General features: G+C 39.7%; 1 protein-coding gene across 9 annotated transcripts in view; it reads right to left on the minus strand.

Annotated features, from left to right (window-relative positions):
- Window positions 1-24,091, minus strand: part of SLC26A8 (solute carrier family 26 member 8) — a 185,013-nt gene that overhangs the window by 157,702 nt on the left and 3,220 nt on the right. Inside the window, exons 1-3 of one of the 9 annotated variants that reach the window (XM_072641883.1) lie at window positions 17,324-22,979; window positions 8,453-8,642; window positions 4,012-4,151 (exon numbers count right to left, since the gene is read on the minus strand). In XM_072641883.1, the coding sequence (XP_072497984.1) occupies window positions 4,012-4,151; window positions 8,453-8,642; window positions 17,324-17,501 (508 nt within the window). In that variant the 5' untranslated portion in view covers window positions 17,502-22,979. Of the gene's footprint in view, window positions 1-4,011; window positions 4,152-8,452; window positions 8,643-17,323; window positions 23,000-24,091 lie in introns of those variants that run through there. The other 8 variants (XM_072641886.1, XM_072641879.1, XM_072641885.1 and 5 more) reach the window with 8 other exon arrangements.

Below are 24,091 nucleotides of genomic sequence, written 5' to 3' on the forward strand. Positions count from 1 at the left end.
AAGTGGCAGGTTCTTTTGGAAGGCGAGACAATTTTTAAGGCATTAAAGCATCAGTGACCGAGTCATCTGAAAAGAGGTATGCTAAACAGAAAAAATCACAGACATTATTACTACCCAAAAAAGGCAAAGAAGAATATGCCACTGTCCCTGTGGTAGAGAGGGGCTCCCTCCAGGAAAAGGGTTATAACTATATTTACAAAGACTGAGTTCAATCCTTAAAAGAGTCTGACACTTAAAAAAAGGGAATAAGGATTTTCTCATCCTCTCTGGCTCACTGCCTCCAACCTAGAGTTCTGGGGATAATCTCTTAAATCAAGTATATGGTTCATATCTAAGTGTAAGGTCCATATCTAAAAGGGGTCAGCTTATCCATTTCCTCCACCATAAAAGAAATACTTAAAATACAAAGAACTCATAAGCACACACAACAAGACACTTAAAACATGAAATAAAAATTCATCACACCTATACCTCCTAAGACAAAAAGTTAACTTTGTAGGACTGCTGAACAGACATTTCACTTTTATCTTGGGTATGTAATAATAATAATAATAATACTTTATATACACATGTTGTTGTCTGTTCTATTTCAATGAGGACCAGTGAAATCACAGGGTGAGGTCTTAACGTTTGAGTGAATTGGATGTAAGACAGAGTTTGGAGAAATCATCAGACATTATCTCTTCCTGAGACAAAAGTCAGGACAACTTGACAAGAGGGATGAATGGATGTTCCTGGCAACTTTGATGTCTGACCAACTTCTAAGCACTCTACAATTCCTGCTTCATCCACCTCCATGGCCATTAGAAGAAAATGTTCTCATCCACCCATTCCATCTGGGGAAATCTTCAAATGTTTGAGGCAAATATCCCCAATTCACCAGTGGGTTTGAGGCCTCTCAACCTGATTTAGCCTGTCCCTCATAACAATGTGGCCCTTGCACATTCTATGGTTTGTTAGAGCTAGCTCAACATGAGTGACATTAGTCAAGCAACAAACATTTATTAAGTGCTAATGCTTAGCACAGGCACTGTACTAAGTAGCAGGAATCAAATACAAGCAGAATGAAAGCTACTCTTGCCCTCAAGGAGCTTATAAGGGGAAGAACCAATTAATCAATAAACATTTATTAAACCCCTACTACATGCCAGGTACTATGCTAAACTCTTAAGGATTAAAAAAAAAAAAAGAGGCAAAAGACAGTTCCCACCCAGAAGTCACCTACAATCTAATGAGAGAGACATGCAAACAAATGCACACAAAGCAAGCTATATACAGGATAAATATTAGAATTGAGGGGTTCAAAAAGGATTCCTATAGAAGGTGGGATTTTAGCTGGGATGTAAAGAAAGGCAAGGAGATTAGTAGGCAGAGTTGAGGAGAGATAGCAGAAAAGACAAAGATTTCTGGGCATGGGGGATAGCCAGAGAAAATGCTTGGAACGGAGAGATACTGTCTTGTGTGGAATAGTCAAAAGGCCAGGGTCACTGTTTAAAGGAGTATGTGTCTGGGAGTAAGGTGTAAGAAGACTGGAAAAAAGTAGAAGGTAACTAGATTATGAAGCGCTTTGAATGCCAAAGAGAGCATTTTGTATTTCTTCCTGGAAACAATAGGTAACCACTGGAGTTTATTGAGTAGGTGGATGACAAAATCAGACCTGGTCTTTAGAAAAATTACATTAATGGCTAAATGAAGGATAGATTGGGATGGAGACATCTGAGGCTGGCAGAGCCACCAGCAGGTATGAGGTGATGAGGGCTTGTACTAGAGTGCTGACAGTGTCAGTGGCGAGGAGGCATATTTGAGAGAAATGTTGCAAAGGTGAAATCAACAGACTTTCTTAACAGGTTTAATATGGAGGGTGAGAAATAATGAGGTGTCCAGGATGACTCCTAAGTTGTGAGCCTGAGGGACTAGGAAAATGATGTTGCCCTCTACAGTATGTTCGTACTTCATTGCTGAAGAAGATCATGTCACCAGAGAACTAATGACATGACTGGCACTTGACTTTGTTTTGAGGGAGGGAGGGCTGTGCAGGTCACCAGCTTCACTTCTCCTCCAGAACCATCTGAATCCAGTGACCAGATATTCATCAGGATGACTGGAGATGACCCAGGATGAAGCATTTGGGGTTAAGTGACTTCCCCAAGGTCACACAGCTAGTGAGTGTCAAATGTCTGAGATGAGATTTGAACTCAGGTCCTCCTGACTCCTGCACTGGTGCTCTATCCACTGCACTACCTAGCTGTCCCATCTTTCCCTCTACAGTAATGGGGAAAGAAGGAGGAGAAGGGGAATGTTTTAGGGGAAAAGTGAGTTCCATTTTGGATATATGGAGTTTAAAATGTCTACTGAACATCCAGTTTGAGATGTCTAAAAGGCAGCGAGAGATGAGAGACTGAAATTCTGCTGACAATATGGTTAAGAAAAGAAGCAAAGGGGTCTGGGGACAGGAAATGATGGTACACTGGGCAGGGAAACAGCAGAGAAAATTGGGACAGAGTCAGGAATGCAGCCTGGAAAGGAAGAAAGATATGACTGGCCTTGAATTCCTTCTAAAACTAGAAATCTGGGGATGAACTAGTCAATCCAAGACTGGAAAGTACTTCCAAAGTGTTCATAAATTCCAGGGCTGGAGTAAAGTTGAAAGAAGCAAGCAGAATGAAGAGGTTTCTGGAGTGTGGTAGAAAAAGTAAAAGAGAGTTAGGAGTGTTCCTTGGGCAGAAATGTCAACCTATGACATAGAAATTAAAGCTGTGATACAGAAGCCAAGAAACATAATGCATGAAGAAGAAAAGTGTCAAAGGTCCAAAGAGGTAAGTGACACTTTTTCTGGGCAGAGCACGTCTAGAGTGCTAGGTTCAACTCTGAGCACCACATTTAAGAAAAGGGGAGGTGGTGCGGTGGATAGAGCGCTGGGCCTGAACTCAGAGAGATTCCTCTTCATGAATCCAAACCACTTTTAAGGTTTCCAAAGTGCTTTACATGCATTATCTGATTTAGTACTTACAACAACCCTGCAAGGTAAATACTATTGTTATCCTCATTTTACAGATAAGGAAAATGAGGCAGAGAGAAGTTAAGTGATTTGTCTAGGGTCATACAGCTAGTAAGTGTCTGAGGTTGGATTTGAACTTAAGTCTTCCTGATTCCAGGCCCACTCCTCTATCTACTGTGGTATCTAGCCCCCTACAAGAACATTTCAAATACGGGAGACTACCTAAACAAAGGCATGGTCTGAGGTAGGAAATGGAAAAGGAACATGATGTGTGGAGAACTAGCTGGCTAGTTTGACTGGAATGGAGAATGTGATGGGAAATATTATGAAGTAAGACTGAGATTACAAAGAATAATAAATGCCAGGCTAAGGATTTAGATTTTATTTTAGAGGCAATAGGAAACCACTGAAGATATTTTGTAGAGGAGTGACATGGTTAGATTCTGCTTTATTTTGTAGCCATGTGGAGGATATATTGGAGATCAGAGAGAACAGTCAAGAAGGTTGCTGAGGAGGCTACTGCAATAGTTCAAGTGAGAGGGATGGGGGGCCTGAGTAGGACCAAAACAGATTTCTCTCTCCTCCATCCAGCAATCTTTCCTAGATAGATAAGGAAATGTTCTAGGGACCCCTAAACTTTCTGAAGTGAAAGTTTAGAACCAAATGAGTCATTTTAGTTTGAAGGGGCCACATAATGCTTGCTTCTGGCCTGGGCTAACCTTAGATTCTAACCTTAAAAGAATGAAGAAAAGAAAAAATTCCAGGATTATTTGGGGATTTTGCACTCTTTTGGAAGATCCTCAGGGTTCCATATTGAATTGGGTCATCCAGAGCCATGTCAGAGAGAATTAGTAAATTAGTGATGAATGAAGGAAGGATGAATGAATAATGGTAAAAAATGTATACAATTAACTTTTCCTTTTACTCAAGTGGCATAAATCATTACTCACCATGAACAAGAGGGCAAGAATCTAAATCCAGTGATCCCTCCCTCTTCTTCACAACTTCCTTACCTTGGGGAACCTGTACAAGGCCTACATTTAAGCCAGCAAGCAAATCTCCAAGAAGCCAGTCCTTGAATCGGTACACACACATCCATTCTAGGAAAGGAAAGACGCCAAATATGACTTTTTTAAATCTCTTCCATGAGCACCTGTGAGGAAGCAGAATAGTCTTAGTTATACCCTCCAGATATCAAAAGACATGTAGCCCTCCCCACCTTCCTATGTGTCACCCTCCCTTTCCTACACATATCAATCGTGTGGGCTCTTTAAGAATTGGTCACTGTCCATCCCAGCATGTAGACCATATCTGTGTTCTGTTTGGTGCTAGGCATACTGTTGGAGACTTTAATTTGACTAAGTGACAGCTTTTGAGCCTGGAACCTGAGAGCCTGTTTGAGTGTTCTAGAGGAAGAATAGAGCACTCAGTGTTTTATCCTCTTCCCATGATAATGTTTGGGAGTAAAGAGAAAAGCTGTCCAATGGAGTAGTGTGGACTTTTGTTTCTGTCTACTGACATGGGGAAACAGATAAGGTAACTACAATTTACTCTCAGTATGATCAACTAACATTTTTACCTGGTCCTTTATGCTCACACTTTATACTTTTACAGATTATACTTTTAACACTTTACCGGGCATTTAGAACAAAGTCATAACTGCTATGTCTTTGTCCTAGAACATAAAGAAATTTGCAGAACATGGAGAAGTCTCTAAGTTTAAGAAATTTGGAATATACAGGAAGACACGAAGAAGATTAACAGACAGTTAATATTTCACTACTTGTGCTACTAAAGGGGGATAATGGCACAGATAAATTTTTTAAAAAAACTTTTCTATTCAGTTTTAGAGAACTCTTTGTTTTATATTTACATTGGACTATGGCTCTAAAATCCTAGATTCCCAAAAAATCAAATATAAAAATGAAGTCACAGTCAAGATGTAATCAGCTTCTTATACTCACTTTTCTGTCCGTACTTTCGGGCTCAATACTTTTCTAATTCTCACACAATGCTAACCAGGAAGGAGTGACATCCTTGGTTTTAGCTGACTTCTACCAATGAACTTGTCTATTCCTTGAGGGTGTGGAGATAATTATTAAATATATGGGTTTAAATCGGCTTTTTCCAAAGAAATTTGGAATTATGCTAACCAAAATGCCTATGCCCTTTGACTCAGAAATCTCTCTGATAAAGAGCCCAAGAAAGTAAATGACAAAACAGAAAGGTTGTATATATACCAAAATATTTATAGAAACACTTCTTTGTAGGAGCAAAGAAGAAGAAACAAAAGAGATGGCCACTGATTGGTTAATGGTTAAACAAATACAGGTACACAAATGTAATGGAATTATTATTACACTATCATAAATTATGTCTATAATGAATTCAGAAAAGCATGGTTAAATTTCAATGAACTGATACAGAGTAAAGTGAGCAGAACTAGGAAAACAATATACACAAACGACCCCCAGGATGTAAATGGAAAGAATAATAGTAAAACAATAGAAACTAAGTGCTGCAAAATTATGATGACCACAGTTAGCCCCAAAGAAAAGATATGAGAAGACACCTTTCAGACCTTCTTGGCAAGGATGGGGGCCTACAGGTATGAAACACTGAGTAAATGTCAAATTTTTTCAGTGAGTTAGTTTTGCTGAACGTTTCCCCCTCCCTTTTATCCTTTGCTATGAGAGATGCCTCTCAAAGAAATACCCTGGGAAATGTAGATGATGGAGGAAAAAAATGACAATAAAATCTTTTAAAACAAAATTAAAGTGCTTTCCTAGTAGTAGGAGTATAAAAGTGGGGAAGAAAATCTCAAGTTTCTTCACTTTTTATTTCTTGCTAAATCAGAGACTCCAGGCTATATATAGAGTAAGAGAGGAAGTAATAATGTAAATAAAGAATTTAAAAGCAAAGACATTAGGAGTTTTTCACTGAAAAGCAGTGGAACAGTGAAGATGAACAAAAGTTCTGAGGCTCAGGGCTGGAGTTTGAGGAAAGGAGATATAACAAGAGTAAGTAAACAGTCTGGGTATGAAAAGACATGTGAAGATAAATGAAAAAGTCTTTTAACAAATGGAATAAACACATACATATGTATGTATGTATATGTGTGTGTGTGTGTGTGTTTGAAAACAAAAAGAAAAGAGTCAGTTGAGAAAAGGAGAGGCTGCCAATAAAGAAAGAAATGAGGAAGGAAATAAAAAAAGAGAGAAAGGTATTTAGGAGAATAGGTAAGAGTTAAGGAGATAAAAGGGCAGTCTATTTTTTAAATGGAGGAATTAAGAAAGGTAGAAGTAAATAAGGAAGGAAAGGCAACTCAGATTTCAGTTTCACAATAGGGAAAGGTAACAAGATTTTCAGCTTATGAAAGAGCGAGAGAGAAAGAGAAGTGGGAATTACAGCAAAGTCATATGAAAAAACTGTTCATTTGCAGTAGATGAAATTAAGTGTAGCATTAATTCTCTTATATCATCTGTCTTTTGAAAGACACAAAGGATTAGAGAAAACATTGTGTGGTACAGAAGTGGGGAAGTAGCTGGTGACTATAACTCAGATAAAAGTGCAACTCTTGTGGAAAGGGCATTAATGTGCTCATCTTCCTACCAGAGTGCTGGCCCTTTGGCATCCAATACATTCTTTTAGAGATTTGATACAATGGATAAAGAGGATCTGATAAGTCCGAGAAAACAGAACTGAAAAGAACATAATTAGGTCAGTCTACATGAAGGTGAGGCTCCAAAAAAGCATGGGCATGAGTAAAGTCAAGCAGTCAAATGTCATCATGTTTGATCTGGCTAGGGGGTAAAGATGACAGAAGGTAAGGAAGGAAATTGCGGCCTGAGACATCGACTGTATAATGTTGGTGTGAATGGAAGCACTGAAACATATTTCTCTGGAGGTTGGAGTCAATTCAGCCTACGATGAAACCCTAAGCCAATCAACAAACTTATCCTTTCTGTGTTTTGGCTAGAGTCATTGTTGTTCTCAAAGAGGACCACAGGGAGGTGATGCCATGACATGCAAATGAATTGGATTTAAGTGAGGCAGGGCTGTACAAAGACACCAGCTTCACTTTCTCCTCCAGACTCATCTGGGTCTAGTGGCCAGATATGTCTCTGTTTTCAAAATAAGGAAGACAATAAAGTCTTGATATCAACTCCTAGAAAACTCTAGAATTTATTGTTAAAAGGGTATAGGATATATGCTACTTGAACAAAGGGCTGTTCTGTTTTTGTCTTTGTATACCAAACACATCACACGTAATTTGGAACATGACTGGTACTTAAAGAATGTCTGTTGAATTAAAAGAGATAATTAGTGAATATCTGGATAAAAGGAGAGTTGATCACAAAGATCCTGACTGGCTTCCTCTAGAAGAGGCCATCATCCCCAACTAATCTTATTTCCTTTTCTGACAGAATCACTGGACTGACTGAAGTAGGGAATACTGTAAAGAGAGATTTTGGCGAAGCAGTTCACAAAGTCTTATGTTATTCCCGTGGGGAAATAAGATAGAAAGGTGAAGGTAAAGCAATAGTATAATTTGGGAATTCAGAATTAGGAAATACTCATTAATGATTTGATTTGAACTTAAAAGAGGTCTGCCATGAGGGTATCCCAGAGTTCTGCGTTTGGCCATGTGTTATTTAATATTTCTATCAACGAATTAAAGTTATAGATGGCATATTTCTTATGTTTGCAGATGACACAAAGCTCAGAAAGATATTAATACTAATAGTGGATGACAAAATCTGACAGGCCAGAACACTGTGTCAAATATAAGAAGATGAAATTCAACAGGGATAAATGCAAAGTCTTACACTTGGTTCAAAATTTTAGTTTCATAAGTACATGATACATGGCTAAATAGCATTTTCACTGTCATGTGAAAGACAGATTTATTTTGTTTCGTTTCAGAGGACACAACTAGGAACAATGAGTTACTGAGAGGCAAATTTAGAAATGGTGAAGAAAATATTCCTACAAATTAAAGCTGGACATGAAGAAGATATGGATTTTTCTCATGGGATGTCAAGAATTAGATGATCACTCATTGAGTATGTTACAATGAGAATGATTCTTTGTTCAGGTATGGGTTGGATTAGATGGGGCCTTCCTTCCCTTCTAAGGGCCTTCCAGCTCTAAGATACTATGATTCTATTTGTTCATTACTATAGCGTTACTCTAGGTTACATAGTAACTTTAAGACTTTACGGTTACAAAGTAACTTTAAGCTATGCTTCCTACCTTTACTGTTTATCTATCTGGAGAGATAAACACTGGACACATGAAATAAGTAGATAACCAGCCCTAAATTGTACAGTGCTGGCTGCATGAAATATAGGTATTAGGGAAGGGAAATATTAGGGTAGGTTGCAGCAATCAGGGAAGGCCTGACAGTTCCATCTTTGTTCTGTAACAATAAGTAGTCGTACGCATACTCACCGGAATTGTACTCTGTGTTTAATTGTGGTGATATTGATATCTACATTTCCTGAAGAAGTTCCTTTCCTTCTATGCTCTCTTTGAAAAGATTCTTCATTGTACACTTGTCTTTTCACGTCATAGAAGTATTTGCTAGCCTTATGTTTAATATTGGAAGCCATTGCGCTTCTTTCTAGCCGCACCAATCCTGCTGAATATGTGCACAAGAAATTAAGCCCAATTAGCATCTCCATTACACAGAATTAGAGACAAAGCTGGGGGGATTATTTTTAAAGTGGAAAGAAATTTCCCCCCACAAATATCTGTAGGATATACTTCTCTCTATTCACACAACCACTGCCCCAATTTAGACTTGCATCATCTTTTTGCTGAACTAGTGCAATGACTTCCTGAGGTCCCTATTTCCATTCTCTCCCTTCTCCATATAGTGATCAAAATAATCTTTCATTTTTAAAAAATTATTTATTTATTTTTAGTTTTTACCATTCACTTACACAAGATTTTGAGTTCTGAATTTTCTTCTCCACCCTCTCCTTCTCTCTCCCCAATACGCTCTACTTATACATTCATATTAAACATATTTTCACATTAGTCATGATGTAAAGAAGAGTTAGAACTAATGGGAGGAACCACAAAAAAGAAAGAAAACAAAACAGCAAAAGAACAGGAGAGCAAACAGTCTGCTTCCACCTGCATTCAGACTCCAAAGTTCTTTCTCTGGATGTGGAGAACATTTTCCATCATGAGTCTTTTAGATTTGTCTTAGAACCTTGCATTGCTGAGAAGGGCCATGTCTGTCAAGGTCAGTCATTGCACAATGTGGCTGTTACTGTGTACAGTGTTCTCCTGATTCTGCTCATTTCACTCAGCATCAGTTTATATAAATCTTTCCAGGTTTTTCTGAACTCTGCTTGCTAATCATTTCTTATAATGCAATAGCATTCCATTATATTGATATACCACAACTTGTTCAGTCATTCCCCAATGGATGGTCATCCCCTCAATTTCCACTTCTTTGCCACCACAAAAAGAACTGCTATAAATATTTTTGTACATCAAAATAATCTTTCTAAGGTAGAGATCTAAGAATGTCCACTTTCAGAATCAGAAACGTCATCAGATTCCTATTATGTCATAGATAAATTACAAACTCCTGAGTGGAGTATTTAAAGTTTTCTGCAATCTGGCTCCAATCAACCTTTCCAGACATTTCATATTACTCCCCTTCATTCACTCAATCTTCCAGCTGAATTGGACTACCCAACTCAACATTCTAATTTCTGTTTCTATGTCTATGAATTAGCTGTGCTCTATGCATGGAATGGACACTTTTCTCATCTCCACGTCTCAATATCCTTAGCTTCATTCTAGGTTCAGTTCTGGTAACACTTCCTAATTCCTGACCTTCCTGTGTCTATCTCCTCAAGTTATCTAGCATTTATTTATCTATGTATATGCCATCTTTCCCCAGGAGAATGCAGACTCCTATTAGGCAGGGACTATCTTTAGTTTTTTGTCTTTTTATCTACAGTTCATTATACACTATAAGTATTTAATAAATGTTTGTAGAAACAAATTATGTATACTTTTCTAGCAGATTTAATTGTTTCCTAATTATGTTAAGATCATCAAAACACTTAATGCTTTAAGATTTTGCAAAGTTTTCTCTATGTTATTATCTCATTCAATTCTCACAACAACTTTGTGAGGTACATGCTAAATGACTTGCCCAGGGTCAGGTAGCTAGCAAGTATCTGAAGCAGGATTCTAACTCTGCCTTTCTGACTTCAAGTCTAACAGTATAGCACCTAGCTACCTAGCTGCTTTCCCTTGGGTTAGAATCTTGGACCACCTAGTCCAGTGTCTTGTTTCTAACAGTGACATTAAAGGATGCCAAGGAAGGGCATCTTTGATTTTGTTTCCCAGAACAACCTCCTTTCAGCCCCCTGTACCAGGCCCTTGCCAAGAGACCACTTGCTCTTTCTTTACACCTTACATATATTGTATGTATACAGTTGTTTGCTTGTTTTCACACCCATTTGAATAGGAGTTCCTTGAGAGCAGGGCCACATTTTTTTTCTTTAATATTTATCCCTAATACATATAGTACAATGGCTGGCACATATTGTTGCTCTTCTTAGACCCATTTGGGGTTTTCCTGGCAAAGATACTAGAGTAATTTGTGATTTTTTTCTCCAGCTCATTTTACAGATGAGGAACTAAAACAAACAGGGTTAAATGATTTGCCCAGGGTCATACAACTAATAAGTGTCTGAGACAAATTTGAACTCAGATCTTCCTGACTCCAGGCCCAGCATTCTAACCATTTCACCACCTAGTGGTGTTACTGAGGATGGAGATGATGATGATTAATGTACTCCCAACAACACTGTAACTTCCATGAGCATACAATTATGCTCCATCTTCCATGAATTTGTTTAAAGTATTTTTTAAAGTTATAGTATTTATATTTTCAGCATCTTATCTTTTAGAGGTAATAAGTTCCATAATATTATTACTTATATAAAGCAGTGCTTCCTTTTATGAAGCCTAATCTTAATTATTTCAAGTTTCAATGGTTATTCTTTAGTTACAATAGACTAGGAAAACATGAACAAGTCTGTGTTTATCCTATTTACAGCCTTTGTGATTAAAAACTTCTACCATATTCACTCTTAGTTTTCATCTTTTCATACTGGAGTCTTTATTTTTAAAATCTTGATGTTATATGAGACTCTTACCCCTTATATATTTTTGTGGATCTTCTGTAGAACATCTATGGTTCCATCACATTGTTTTTTGAAAGGTGGAGATTAGGACTGTCTGAGTTTTCCAGGGGATCTTATGTTTCAACAAGAATAGGTAAATATTTTGGATTGTGTTCCTAATACTCTTCCTGATGAGATATAATGGCCAGAATGATCTAGAAAAGTGGGAGCTCAGTTTCAAAGTGGGCAAGCAGAAGGTAATAAATGCAATCAGGAAATAAAATCCAAATGACTCTGGAAGAGAGAGTGGGGCTGAGGACTTCAAGCAATTCTTACTCACTTAACTTTAATTTGTGTGAGTCCAAAGACATCACCCATATCATTTTACCATTTTTACCCATCTCAAAGTCCTGTGGTGACAGGCAAGGGACCAAGCAGCAGGTATGGATACAGTGGGAACTGTAGTCACAACCCTGTACAGCCCAGGTCATGGGGTCATCTTCTCACTGGACTGACTTGGCAATGGGATTTGGCACTGAGTATCTGAGCAGTCATTTTTAAGGATCATACTGCTTACTTTCTGGTGTGAGAAAGGGCCTAGAAAAGGTGCCCTAAAAATTTTCTGCTTCATCTAACCCTAGCCTGCTTGCCATGGCAGGCTGGGATCCCACTCTGCTATCAAAACACACAAAAATATACAAAAACTTTCGTAAAGATGATTCCACTCACCATTGGTACATTGAATGAGTGTATTCTTATGGACAACACAAAATCCAGTAGATCTGAAAGACTAACAGCTCTTATTGTGAGAGAACTTAGCAGGTATTGCATCCAAATAGCAGCCCTGAGTGAAACAAAGCTGGCAAATGAAGGTCACCTTATCAAAGATGGAGCTGGATAGATGTTTTTCTGGAGGGCCACAGTGATAGGAAGCACCTCGAAGCTGGCATAGGTTTTGTAACCAAAACTAATCTAGTCAACAAGCTTGTATGCCTACCAAGACTTGTGACAATTCGATTGCCACTTGCAGGAAAGTGTCATGCCACCCTCTTCAGTACACATGCTCCCACAATGATGAACCCTGATGAGGTCAAAGAAAAACTGTATGAAGACCTGGAGACTCTCATTACCAATGTGCCCAAAAGAAGACAAGCTTATAATTCTGGATGACTTTAATGAAAGAGTAGGCATAGACTATCAGGCATCCTTGTAGGAGTTCCTGGGAGAAATGGAGCCAAAAACTGCAACAGCAAGGGTCACTTACTACCGAAAACTTATGCATCTCATGACTATCTCATCACCATCACTGTCTTCCATTTACCTAAACACAATAAAACTTCATGGATGCACCCTCACGACAAACACTGGTATTTAGTAGACTATGTGTATTATTTGAAAAGACAGAGAGGATGTGAGAGTCACATAGGTGGTATGTGGCACAGAGTGCTAGATCCTCTCCCACCTAAGTATTCGAATTCAACAAAGCCAGTAGTCCCAAAGCAAGAGTACTACCAGAAGACTTAATGTCAACAGATTAGAGCACTTCTTACAGTGTGAACAGTTCCTTGATAATTTGGAGGGACAGCTGAGTCAGAGCATGGTTGGCAACAGGGGAGCAGAAAAGGAGGGGGCAGCTTTCAGAGATTTGGGATACAGTACTACATTTACTCACCTGGGCCAGAACAGTTGCAAACATCAAGAATGGTTTGACAAAAATGATGAAAAAACTGAGAGGCTACTAAACAAAAGATGAAAACTTCACAGGGCTTAAGGAGCAGGATAGTCAGTACATCTCTAAGAAGGCAGAGTTTAACTCCATTAAAAGTAAAGTTCAAGAGAAGTTTAGAGAGATGCAGTTTTACACTGACAGTAACAATCCAAAGTGCTTTTATGATGCCCTGAAGGCGATTTGCAGGCCAAAGACCTATGTATGGTGTCTCTCAACTATTCAGTGCTGATAGAGCCATATTGATTAGTGATAAGAACATGATCCTGGAGAGATGAGCTGAACACTTCTATAGTGTTCTCAACAGATCAACATCAATCAATGCTGAAAACAATGTCTGTATACCTCAGGTTGAAGTCACTATCTCTCTAGTTGAACTTCCAACTGAAGAAACGGTTTTGAATGCCATTAGGCTCCTCTGATGTGGCTAAGTGCCTGGTGCTGATTCTATTCCAATTGAGATTTACAAAGCAGAGGGTCCCCTGTTCACACAAAAACTGAATGAAATTTTCTGGGTTATATGTAAAAAGGAAATTATCCCCCAAGGAGTTCAAGGATGCCTCCACTATCCATCTCAATAAAGGAAAGGGAAATAAGTCATTCTGTGACAGCCACAGGAGGGTCTCTCTCTTAGTCATTGCTGGAAAGATTCTTTTTTTTAGTAGCTGGAATCAATTTATTTAAAAAGATAATTGATTAGGCATCGCAATGATGACTTCAACTTCTACATCTGGTTCAATGTTGATAGAAGTGATCTTTTTAACAACTTCAGGAGGACTGTGCAAATCAATAAGGGATTTGTGGATTCTCATCTGGAACTGATCCCAAATCTTTGAACCTTCACCACAAGTTTTTCTAGTTGTGATTCAAAGTGTCTTAGTGGGCATTTGAACAGGTCTCTTCACTAATGTTTGTCAATCTGACCAAGACCTTTGATACTGTCATTCATGAGGGTTTGTGGAAGATCATGGTAAAATTTGGTTGCTGAAGAAGTTAATCAGTACTGTATGTCAGTTTTATGATAGCATGCTTGCCTGGGTTCTGAATAATGGACAAAGCTCTCAAACTTTTCCAAGTCACTAATGAAATGAAGGGCTGTATGCTTGTTCCCAAGTTTTTTAGCACGACGTTTTCAGCAATGCTGTCAGACATTTTCAATAAGGATGAACATGGCATCAAAGTCAGCCACCCCACTGATGTTAGATTATTTAACTTGAAAAGGCTACAAGCCAAGACAAAAGTGGAGGGAGAGTTGGTGTACGATCTTTGTTTGCTGATGTTTGTGCATTCAATGCAGCCTATGAAGCTGAAATGCAACAAAGTATGGATTGATTCTCTGTTGCTTATGCTGGTTTTGGCCTAACAATCATTACCAAGAAAACAAAGGTTCTCTACCAGCTAGCACCATGCCAACCATACATGGAACCACTGGCTGTAGAAAATGAATAAATTCTGAATGCTGTGGACAAATTCACTTACCTTGGCAGCATACTTTCCAGGGGTGGATGCATAGATGATAAGGTTGATGCACACAATGCCAGAACTAGTTCAGTGTTTGGGAGGCTCCAGAGGAAAGTGGGGAGAGAAGAGTAGATTACCTACCAAACTGAAGGTCTACAGACTTGTTGTACTGATCTTGCTGTATGCCCATGAAACCTGGACAGTATACTAGAGACATGCCAGGAAACTGAAAGGCTTCCCCTTCTGAGCTATCTTAGGAAGATTCTGAAAATCACTGGACAAGATAAGGTACTGGACACCGAAGTCCTTTCTCATCCTAAACTGTCAAGCATTCAAACTTTAGTGAAGAGAACACAACTTCTATGGGATGGCTACATTGCTTGAATGCCAGAACTATTTTATAGAGAACTCTCACAAACCGAGTGCTAACATGGAAGTCAGTAAAAGTTACATAAGGGCACCCTCAAGGTCTCTCTGGGAACTATGGAACTGTGGTAGATTCTTCTGAACTCACACTGGTCTGATCAGTACAGTGGGACACACTGTACCATGAGCCTGACATAGTGATGACATATTAGTCCTCTTTGAGCACAAAGGACAACAAACAACTCATATCCCCAGGGCTTAGTGTAGTTCTGCAAATATACTTCAGGTCACTAGGACAGAGGCAGTCTAGATAAAACATGGGAAGAAGTTCAAGCTTTAAGATAATCCAGCTCCTCTCTACTGGCACATTTGCTGCTTAGCAAATAAAGAAAAAAGAAAAAGACAAGAAACTGATAAAAACTAAGCAAAATAGACTTCTTAATAACTAATACCTAATACACTCCCAAAGTCAAAGCTGCTAACTGTACCTCTCACTTAGCTCACTGTTGTCTCTTTGTAAGTCTGATAGAGTGGAAACAATACTTGCTCATGAGTCAGAAACCCTGATCCTTGCTACTTGTGTGACCTTGGGCAAGTCATTTAAGCCTTTCTTGGCCTCTGTTTCTTCATCTATAAAATGAGGAGGTTGAACTACAAGGCTTCTGAGGTCCTTTCCAATTTAAATCTATTCTCTCTTTCTTGTGAATACAGTTTTCTTTTATCCTTCCTCCTGCCAGGTTCTGCTTCTAATTTTTCTTCCTCTCCCAGCGTCATTTTAATTACTCAGTCTCACCCTCCAGATGTCCCTCTGGACTTTGGCCATGTCCATTTTCTTTCGCTCCACCTATCCTCCCAGGATTCTATCTGCTTCAGCCTATCTCAGAGCTTGTTAGTATGTATGGGGGAGTTTAGGAAGGGTTGCAGCCTGCCCACAAGAGCACGGGATTTTAAGTTTTTCCCTGACTCAATTAACAGAAAGAACATAGAATTTATAATGATATAACCTGGTTTGGAATCCTGTCTGGGATACCTGTGTAAGTTCTGGCAAAATAACACAACAAATATTTGCTAAGTGCTTACTGTGTTCAGAACATTGTATTGGGTACTGGTGAAAATACTGTGTTCCCCACATAAGAAATTTCATCTCCACACTCCTGGCACTTTTCACTGGCTGTTTCCCTGTGCCTAGAATACTCTCTCTCCTTATTTCTGGTCTCTTGCTTTCTTCTAGTCCCAAATAACATTACATCTTCTATAAGAAGCCTCTCTTGGTTCCCTTTAATGCTAGCGTCTTTCCTCTATCGATTATACAATTTTTCCTGCATATATCTTATCATAATTGTTTATGTGCATAATTGTACATAATTGTTTACATTTTGTCTCCCCCGTTGAGTTCCTTAAGAGCAGGGACAGTCTTTTGCTTTTCTTTGTATCTTTAGCATTTAGCACAGTGCCTATAGCACGTTCTTAAGAAATGCTTAATAACTGACATGTAGGAGGATAAGATACCAATACAGAAAGCCATAACACACCTAGTAAATGTATCCAGGTGGTGGAAAGCAAAGTGCTATGTGAGGTTATAGGATTTAGAACTGTAATAGGCCTTAAGATCCATAAAGTTCAAAACCTTAATTTTATATATCAGGAAAGTGAACTGCAAAATCAATAAATCACAAGCTGGCAGAATTTCAGAATTGGTAGAATTCTGATAGGTCAACAAATCCTACCTCTACCTAGCCAAGAATTCTGTCTACGACATCTCTGAGAAGTGGTCATTCAACCTTTACCTAGATGTTAAGTGATAACAAAAACCCACTTTTTCCAGAGAAGTCTTTATATTAAGAGGAAACTTTAATAATGCACTCTGGGCAGAGCAAGACTAAGATAGTTCCTCTTCCACATGAGAGCTCTCACTGTGTTATAAGGCCAGAAAGGAAAGAGATCCTTCAACCCAGATCCTCTAATTCCCAATTCCCTAATCATCCTATCAAATGAGGGAAAAGGGAATCAGTTTTCTGGGGAGATCACTGTGTCCTTCTCTGTAGTAAGGGGGTGGGGGGTCTGATGTATGTGACTCCAAAAATCCCTTCCACCTCTAAGAATCTTTGTGTTGTTTCCTATGGTGTCTTTACAGAAGGACCGCTTTTACGCTACATTAACTCTATCTCCCCTTCTAGAGATTTCTGGGCCTGAAGAAGCCCAGCACTTCTGACTTCCTTGTTACAATCCCTCCCTTCTGTTTGTCTTCCCTCTTTCCGCTCTTCCTCCCTCTTCCCTCTCTCGGCTCCTCCTCTTTCCCCTCAGCTCCTCCTTCCTTTTCCATCGCTCGGCTTTTCCTCCCCCCCTCCCCCAACCCCATTCCACTTCTCAGCACCTCCCCCCACCCCAGGCTCCAGGCGACCTCCAGGTTTTGGGGGCGGGCCCTCTCCAAGCACCTCCCATCATTTCCCCGAAGCTCTTAGGTGCCCAGCGGACGTTCGAGGAAGGAGAGGCGGCCCCGCCCAGGGGAAGCTCCTAATTTGCTAATTGGGGCCGGGCAGTAGAGAAAGTGGGTTGAGTCCTGGACAACTCAGCCTTGGGTCCTGCAGTTGGCGTACATGCCCGACTCACCCGCACTACTTGTACGTACATTTGTGCAAGTGAAGGAGGGCGAACCTGTAGGCCCAGAGTTGCGTGGTCGCCGGGGGTCGGGGTCGGGATGCTGATCGACCCGCGAAGGCGCCGTCCCCAGCCCGGGAGGCCAGGATCCTGGCAGTTCCGGAGCCGTTGCGACGGAACTCGTGCTCATTCCAAAGGCTTGGGGAGTGAAGGCCGGGAGGAGGGGTGGTGCAGCAGGGCGCCCGCACCCCGAGGTGCACTCTGACCGGGGGAAGTTGTTTGCTTTCTCTCGTTCGTGTTCCTTCCTTGGTAGATGCTCCCTCAGTCCCTTACCCTTACATCTACATTCCTCAGTTCCTCGGACCGTTCCTTAACCCTTTATCTGTCTTGACTTTGCCCTTCCTTTCTCAATCTCTCATCCTCAGGTCCTACCTCTTGGCGTCCCACCGCTGTCACCTCACCATTCCGCTGGACACACCGTCTTTATTTTCAGCCTCCATCTTACCTCTCTCATTTACTACATCCTTAACTCACATCTTGAGCACTACCTTTTCATCTTCGTCTCCAACCTTACTCTTAGGTTCTTAGTCTCTCACTCCATATTCGAACCTCCTCAGCCTCCTTACTCCAAATTTCTACGTCATCTCAACCTCATTCTCAGAACGACTCCTTTTTCAACACCAACCTCAGTGTGACATTCTCAGTCCCTCCTCACCTCTTCCAACCACATTCTCAGCCCCTTTCAACGAAAAACAAGAATTTCCTTCCAAGTCAGACTATTAGCTTTGAGCTCTCCTAGAAGACGTGCTGCAGTACGAGTATGCAGTACTTGGGCATAAAGAAGAATCACACAAAAGCACGAGGCAGGAAAAGAGCACAGGCTTTGGAATCAGAGGTCCTAAGTTAAAGCCTCTTTCGATGTTTATTACCTGTGTGACCTGGGGTATGTCACACCTTCCCTTGGTCCCTTTCCTACTCCATAAAAAGAGGGGGTTGGACAAGACTGGTCACTGTGGTCCCCTCTGCCTCTAGAGCTAAGAACCTACCCCCAAATGAAGATCCCATCACTTGGACCTAAGTACCCTCTTCGAAATAGATGGTTAAGTAGATGAAGTGGCTAGCTGAAGTCAAGATTCATCTTTCTGAGTTCAAATCTCACTAGACACTTACTACCTCTCATGACCCTGGACAAGTCACTTAATTATTTGCCTCAGTTTCCTCATCTGTAAAATGAGCTGGAGAAGGAAATGCCAAACCACTCTTGCACCTTTGCCAAGAAAACCCTGAATGGGGTCACAAGTCAGACAGGCCTGAAAACCAAAAAAAAACCTTACTTCCTCCTTTGGTGACACCTACTTCTGATCCACCAAGACTGCATTATGGGCTTCAAAGTTAACTGTTTTCATGCCTCTTATTTGTTTATATACCCTATTTTAGGTAAGTAGAGAAGGCAGAATCCCTTTTACAAAGGAGGAAACTGTTTCATAGAGAGATTCAATTTCTTGCTACTGTCCAGCTAGATCTCTTGATTACCAACTCTTTTCTTTAACCTATAGTATATAAACCATGATCAGTATAATTTAAAGAGGACAAAAACTGAAGTAAAGTCCAATATTGTTATTATCAACTCCTTTTTTCTTTAGTACATCCTCCATGTATACCTAATTGTGACCTTGAAGTGACTAAGTTTTTGAAGGCTATCTCAGGAGAGAAGTAGCTAGGTTGAAGAGTGATAGGATTCCGGACTTAATGAGTCAGGAAGCCTTGAGTTCAAATATGGTCTCAAACAATTAATTATAAGCTGTGCAAGTCAATTAACCTCTGCCTGTTTCCTCATCTGAAAAATGGAGATAATCCTAGCACCACCCTCATAGAGTTGTTCTGTGGATAAAATGGGATATTTGTAAAGTTCTTTGCAAACTGTAATGTACTATATAAATGCTATTTATTATTATCATTGTTCTTGTTGTGAAATCCTGGTAGATTCTTCCATAACAAAAAGACTTTAAATATGGTAACCACAATAGACTCTCTGTTTTCAGAGGATCAGCCTAACTACATATGGGAAAGATTATTACAAGATTATTACTGGATTATTATCTAGTCTGGTCACTAGATCAGGGGTTCTGTACCTGGTGTCTGTGAACTTCTTTTTTTTAAAAAAAATTTGATAACTGTTTCTAGATAATTTATTTCATTTGTAATGCTATGTATTTTATTTTATGCATTGAAAACATTATTCTGAGAAGGGACTTCGAGGCTTTCCCAGACTGACAAAAAAGCCCATGACACACACAAAAAATAAAGAACCCCTATACTAGATGATGGATTTTTGGCCATGACAACTATGAAATAAAGAATAATTTAAATGACCCTCCATTCTGTGTAACCCCTTTCCATTTCTGCAGTAATGGTGGCATAGTGGTGGGAAAGAGAAAGTAATCCTAAGAATCACAATTTTAGATCATCTAGAAACTTGGTACTCTAAATATGACATTTTTGTCCAATGATAGGGTTGACAAACTGGTGGGAAGTATTAAATAGTATCACTCTTGACATTCTCTCTATAAATGAAACAAGACAAAAGAAAATTGTAATTAAATAGAACGATGGTTCACAGGTTCTCCTTAAAGAATTAAATAAAGGCATAGCTAAAATTTGTTTTGTCATACACCCAAAAGTAACAAAAAATGCGGTATGTGTTGCAAACAGGAAAATTACAATGTATGATAGGACAAAGTAGAACTATAAGATTCAGTTCCATGATGGCCTAATGACACTGGCAGACATCACTGGCCTGAGTGATGCCTGGTTTGAATTGCAGTGAATCTATGCTAACACCGTCTCCAGAGCCAGGTAAAAGCTTAAGTTTGGTATGGATGTGAAGGAATTCATCAGCTGAGGGCTGCCCAAGAAAGATCATCAGATTGAATCAAAAGCACTCACTTTACAAAAACTACCTGAACAGAATCCTTTCTATAAAGCATTGGCTGTAAACTTTTTTTTTTTTTTTTGGTACGATAGCCCTCACTGAATTGATGGCATCTCAATATTACAAAAACTGTGAATGGAGTCTTTATAGTTTCATAGCACTGAGAACTACTTAATCACATAGACAGTATATCAATTTTACTGTAAGATAGAATAGATGATGATCTAAAATATTATTTCCTAAAGAAGTTTAATCTATATAAATTAATTACTATAACAAGAAAGCTAAAAACTCCTAGAAACCACCTCAGAATGCAAACACTTGGTCTCTTTGCCAAATGGAGAGATTATGCCAACCAAGTATAACACAAACTTTGAATATAAACTCATCAGTAAACCTTACTGAGGTAAATTTAAATCTAAGCTTACTTGTCTTCCAGACTTCCTTATTTCTTCTGATGCTACTACCAACCTTCCTGTCACAAAGTTTGAAACAAAGTCTTCCTCAACTCTTTACTCTACTTTTCTCCTGCATATCTACTCAGTTGCTAAATCCTGTCCATTCTACCTTGACAATGTCTTCCATATCCATCTCCTTTCTCTACTTACATGGCCAACAGACCTGTTCAAGGTCCTCTTCATCTCTTGCCTGAAGTATTGAAATAACCTCCTACTTATCCTCTCAGTCCCTCAAGTCTGTCACCTCTCCAATTCTGTGCTCCTGGGCAGAGATTAGTTACCAAAATGATTTCCTAAAGCACAGGTCTGTTCATGTCACTCTCCAGCTCGATAAACTCCAGTAGCTTCTTAGGATCCTAAACAAATTGGTTTGGAATTTAAAGTCCTTTACTTTTCCAAGCTAATCATACATTACTCCCCTTCACCCATTATACAATCCAAACTAGTCTTTTATACTGTTGCTCAGACACCACTGCTCCATTCCTAGTCAGCTGGTGCCTTTACACAACCTGTCTGTCCCATAGGCTTGGAATGCATTTCTCTCATTACACCTCTTAAAGAGTCCCTTCTGTTGTTGTTCAGTCATGTTTGACTCTTCCTGACACTATTTGCAGTTTTCCTGACAAAGATACTTCTAGTGGTTCACCTTTTCCTTCTGCAGCTCATTTTACAGATGAGGAAACTGAAGGAAACAGGTTAAATGACCTATCCAGGATCACATAACTAGTAAGTGCCTGAGGCTAGATTTGAACTCAGGAAAAGAGGTCTTCCTAATTACAAGCTTAGTGCTCTATCCACTCTCTTTCTTTAAAAGCTTAGCTTAAATGCTATCCCATATTTGTGACCTTTTCTGATTTCCCCAGTTAGTACTTCCAAAAAATTACTGTGTGTGTGTGTGTATGTATGCGTGTGTGTGTGTGTGTGTGTGTGTGTGTGTGTCCTTGCAGAATGAACACAATCCTGTTCACACAAGCAGCTGGCTGGATGCTACTGGGTAACTCACCTCCTCCTGTCCTGTCTGCCTCCCCCTCCCCTTCCTTCTCCTCTCCAAAGGAAGGTAAACTTGGATGGCCAAAACATGCTCAGTTGACTTGGGTTTTACTGCTTCCTGTCCTATTTCCCTTCCCCTCTCCTCTCCTCTCTCTGGTCCCCTGTCCTGTCCTCTCCCTGAGACTCCATTCGGGCCCTGCCTGAGGGCTCCTCTGCACCCTCCTACCTTGACAGGGATTATCTATAGTAACTGTCGTTGTTTCCCACCCAGCCTGATGTCTTTCTTTTTCTTAACCTCATTAAAGGGGCCATGCCCCAGCTATTTCTTAAACAGGCCTATTCAATGAATGGGTGTTGCCTCACCCTAAGTGGGTGTCTGCAAAGACCTTGGCCTAAAGGGCCCAAGGTCTCCCAGTGCATCCTGGAGTCATCTTCAGTCATCCTGAGGAATATCAGGTCTCTGGATTCAGATGGCTCTGGAGAAGAAGTAAGGCTGGTGACCCGCATAGTCCTCCCTCACTCAAAACAAAGTCAAGTGCAAGTCAGGTCATCATTTCTCTGATGGCCTGGTCTTCTTCGGCAACGAAGGACAAACAATCCTTGCAGAATGTGAACTCCTTGAGAACAAGGACTGTTTCACTTTTGTCTCTGTGTTCCGGCCCAGTACACAGTATGTGCTTATTACCTATAGACTAAGGATAGTCAATCAAGAAGCATCTATTAAGTGCTTTCTGTATATCAGAAATTGTGCTAAATATTGAGGATACAAAAGCAAACGCACAGTCCCAGTTTGCATTCTTATAAGGGGTGGAGGGTATATACAGGGTAAATGGAGAAGGCACTAGCAGGGGAGGGGACAAGGAAAGGTCTCTTGTAGAAGGTGTGGGAATTTGAGTTGAGACTTGAAGCAGGCCAGGAAAAAAAGAAAAGAGATGCAGGTGGGGAGAAATGAGAAAGGAGAGCATTCCAGACTTTTGGGGCAGCCAGTGAAAATGAACAATCAGGTTGACCATCAATTGGGGAATGGATGAAAAAGTTGTGGTATATGAATGTAATAGAATATTATTGTTCCATAAGAAATGGCAAGGAAGTAGACTTCCAAAAAACCTGGAAACATTTGCATGAATGGACGTTGAGTGAAGTGAGCAGAACCGGGAAAACATTGTACAGTAACATCAACATTGTTTGATGATCAAGTTTGACAGACTCAGCTCTTCTGAGCAATGCAATGATCTAAGACAATTTCAAAAGATTCATGATAGAAAATGCTATCCACAAGCAGAGAAAGAACTATGGAGTCTGAATGCAGACTGAAGCATACTATTTCCTCCTTCTTTAGTTGTTTTTTCTTTCTCATGGTTTTTCCCTTTTGTTCTGATTCTTCTTTCACAACATGACTAATATAGAAATATGTTTAATATGATCATACATATATAGCCTATACTTCATGTGGTCTTGGGGAGGGGGTTTGGAAGGAGGAAGGAAAATGTAGAACTTAAAATCTTATAAAAGCAAATGTTGAAAACTAAAAATAAATAAATTTAATTTTAAAAAAATGCCCAACTAGGAGACAGGTTGTGCCCAAGAAACAGCAAGTAGGCCAGTATAGCTGGATCACAGGTTTGTGGAGGGTAATAATTTGGAGCCAGGCTATTAAAGGATTTAACTGACAGAAGATTTTATATTTGATCCTGTAGGTAATAGGGAACTACTGTAGTTTACTAAAGGCATAGTCAGATCTGTCCTTTAAGAAAATCATGTTGGCAGCTAAGCGTATGATGGATTGAAGTGAGGAGAGGCTTTATAAGCAGTACAAGTTTACAAAAAGCTTGGTGAGAGACCTAATTACCCAATCATATTGATGGGGTGATGGGACCTGGGTCCCTAAAAGGAAAAGATCATGCCTTTGAAACCCAGTCCCTGAATTTTCCCATACATTTCAGCAGCCTAGATCACTAGTGCCTCCACCCAAGCCACCCACCTAGATGACCTAATTAGCTTACTTGACATTCCTTTCACTGTTTCACCAGGCCTACCCCAGACTATGTAGCACTCCTTAATCCCATTCAGATCCTTTTTGTATATAAGCATGTCTCACCCTCTTCAATTTGAAGATTCCCTAAGAATCTCTCCTCATTTGTCTGGAAGAAGGCTTGAGTGCTTGAATTCATTCCAGACACTGTCCTGTACCCTGATATTTCAGGGTTTCCAGCAACCCAAACCACATCAATATCCTCTCATGAACATTTACAGATGAAATGTAAATGTAAAATGAAAGAAGAGATTTGCCAAGACTTTTACAAAAAATTGCTTTTTCCTTTGATGACTGGGAGTCACCACTATTGTTTGTTAACTACAAAGAAAAAAAAACTCAACATTTGATTTGGTAGAGCAAGATGC

Source organism: Notamacropus eugenii, chromosome 2 (assembly GCF_028372415.1).
Source record: "Notamacropus eugenii isolate mMacEug1 chromosome 2, mMacEug1.pri_v2, whole genome shotgun sequence".
In the NCBI taxonomy this organism is placed as follows: Eukaryota; Metazoa; Chordata; class Mammalia; order Diprotodontia; family Macropodidae; genus Notamacropus; species Notamacropus eugenii.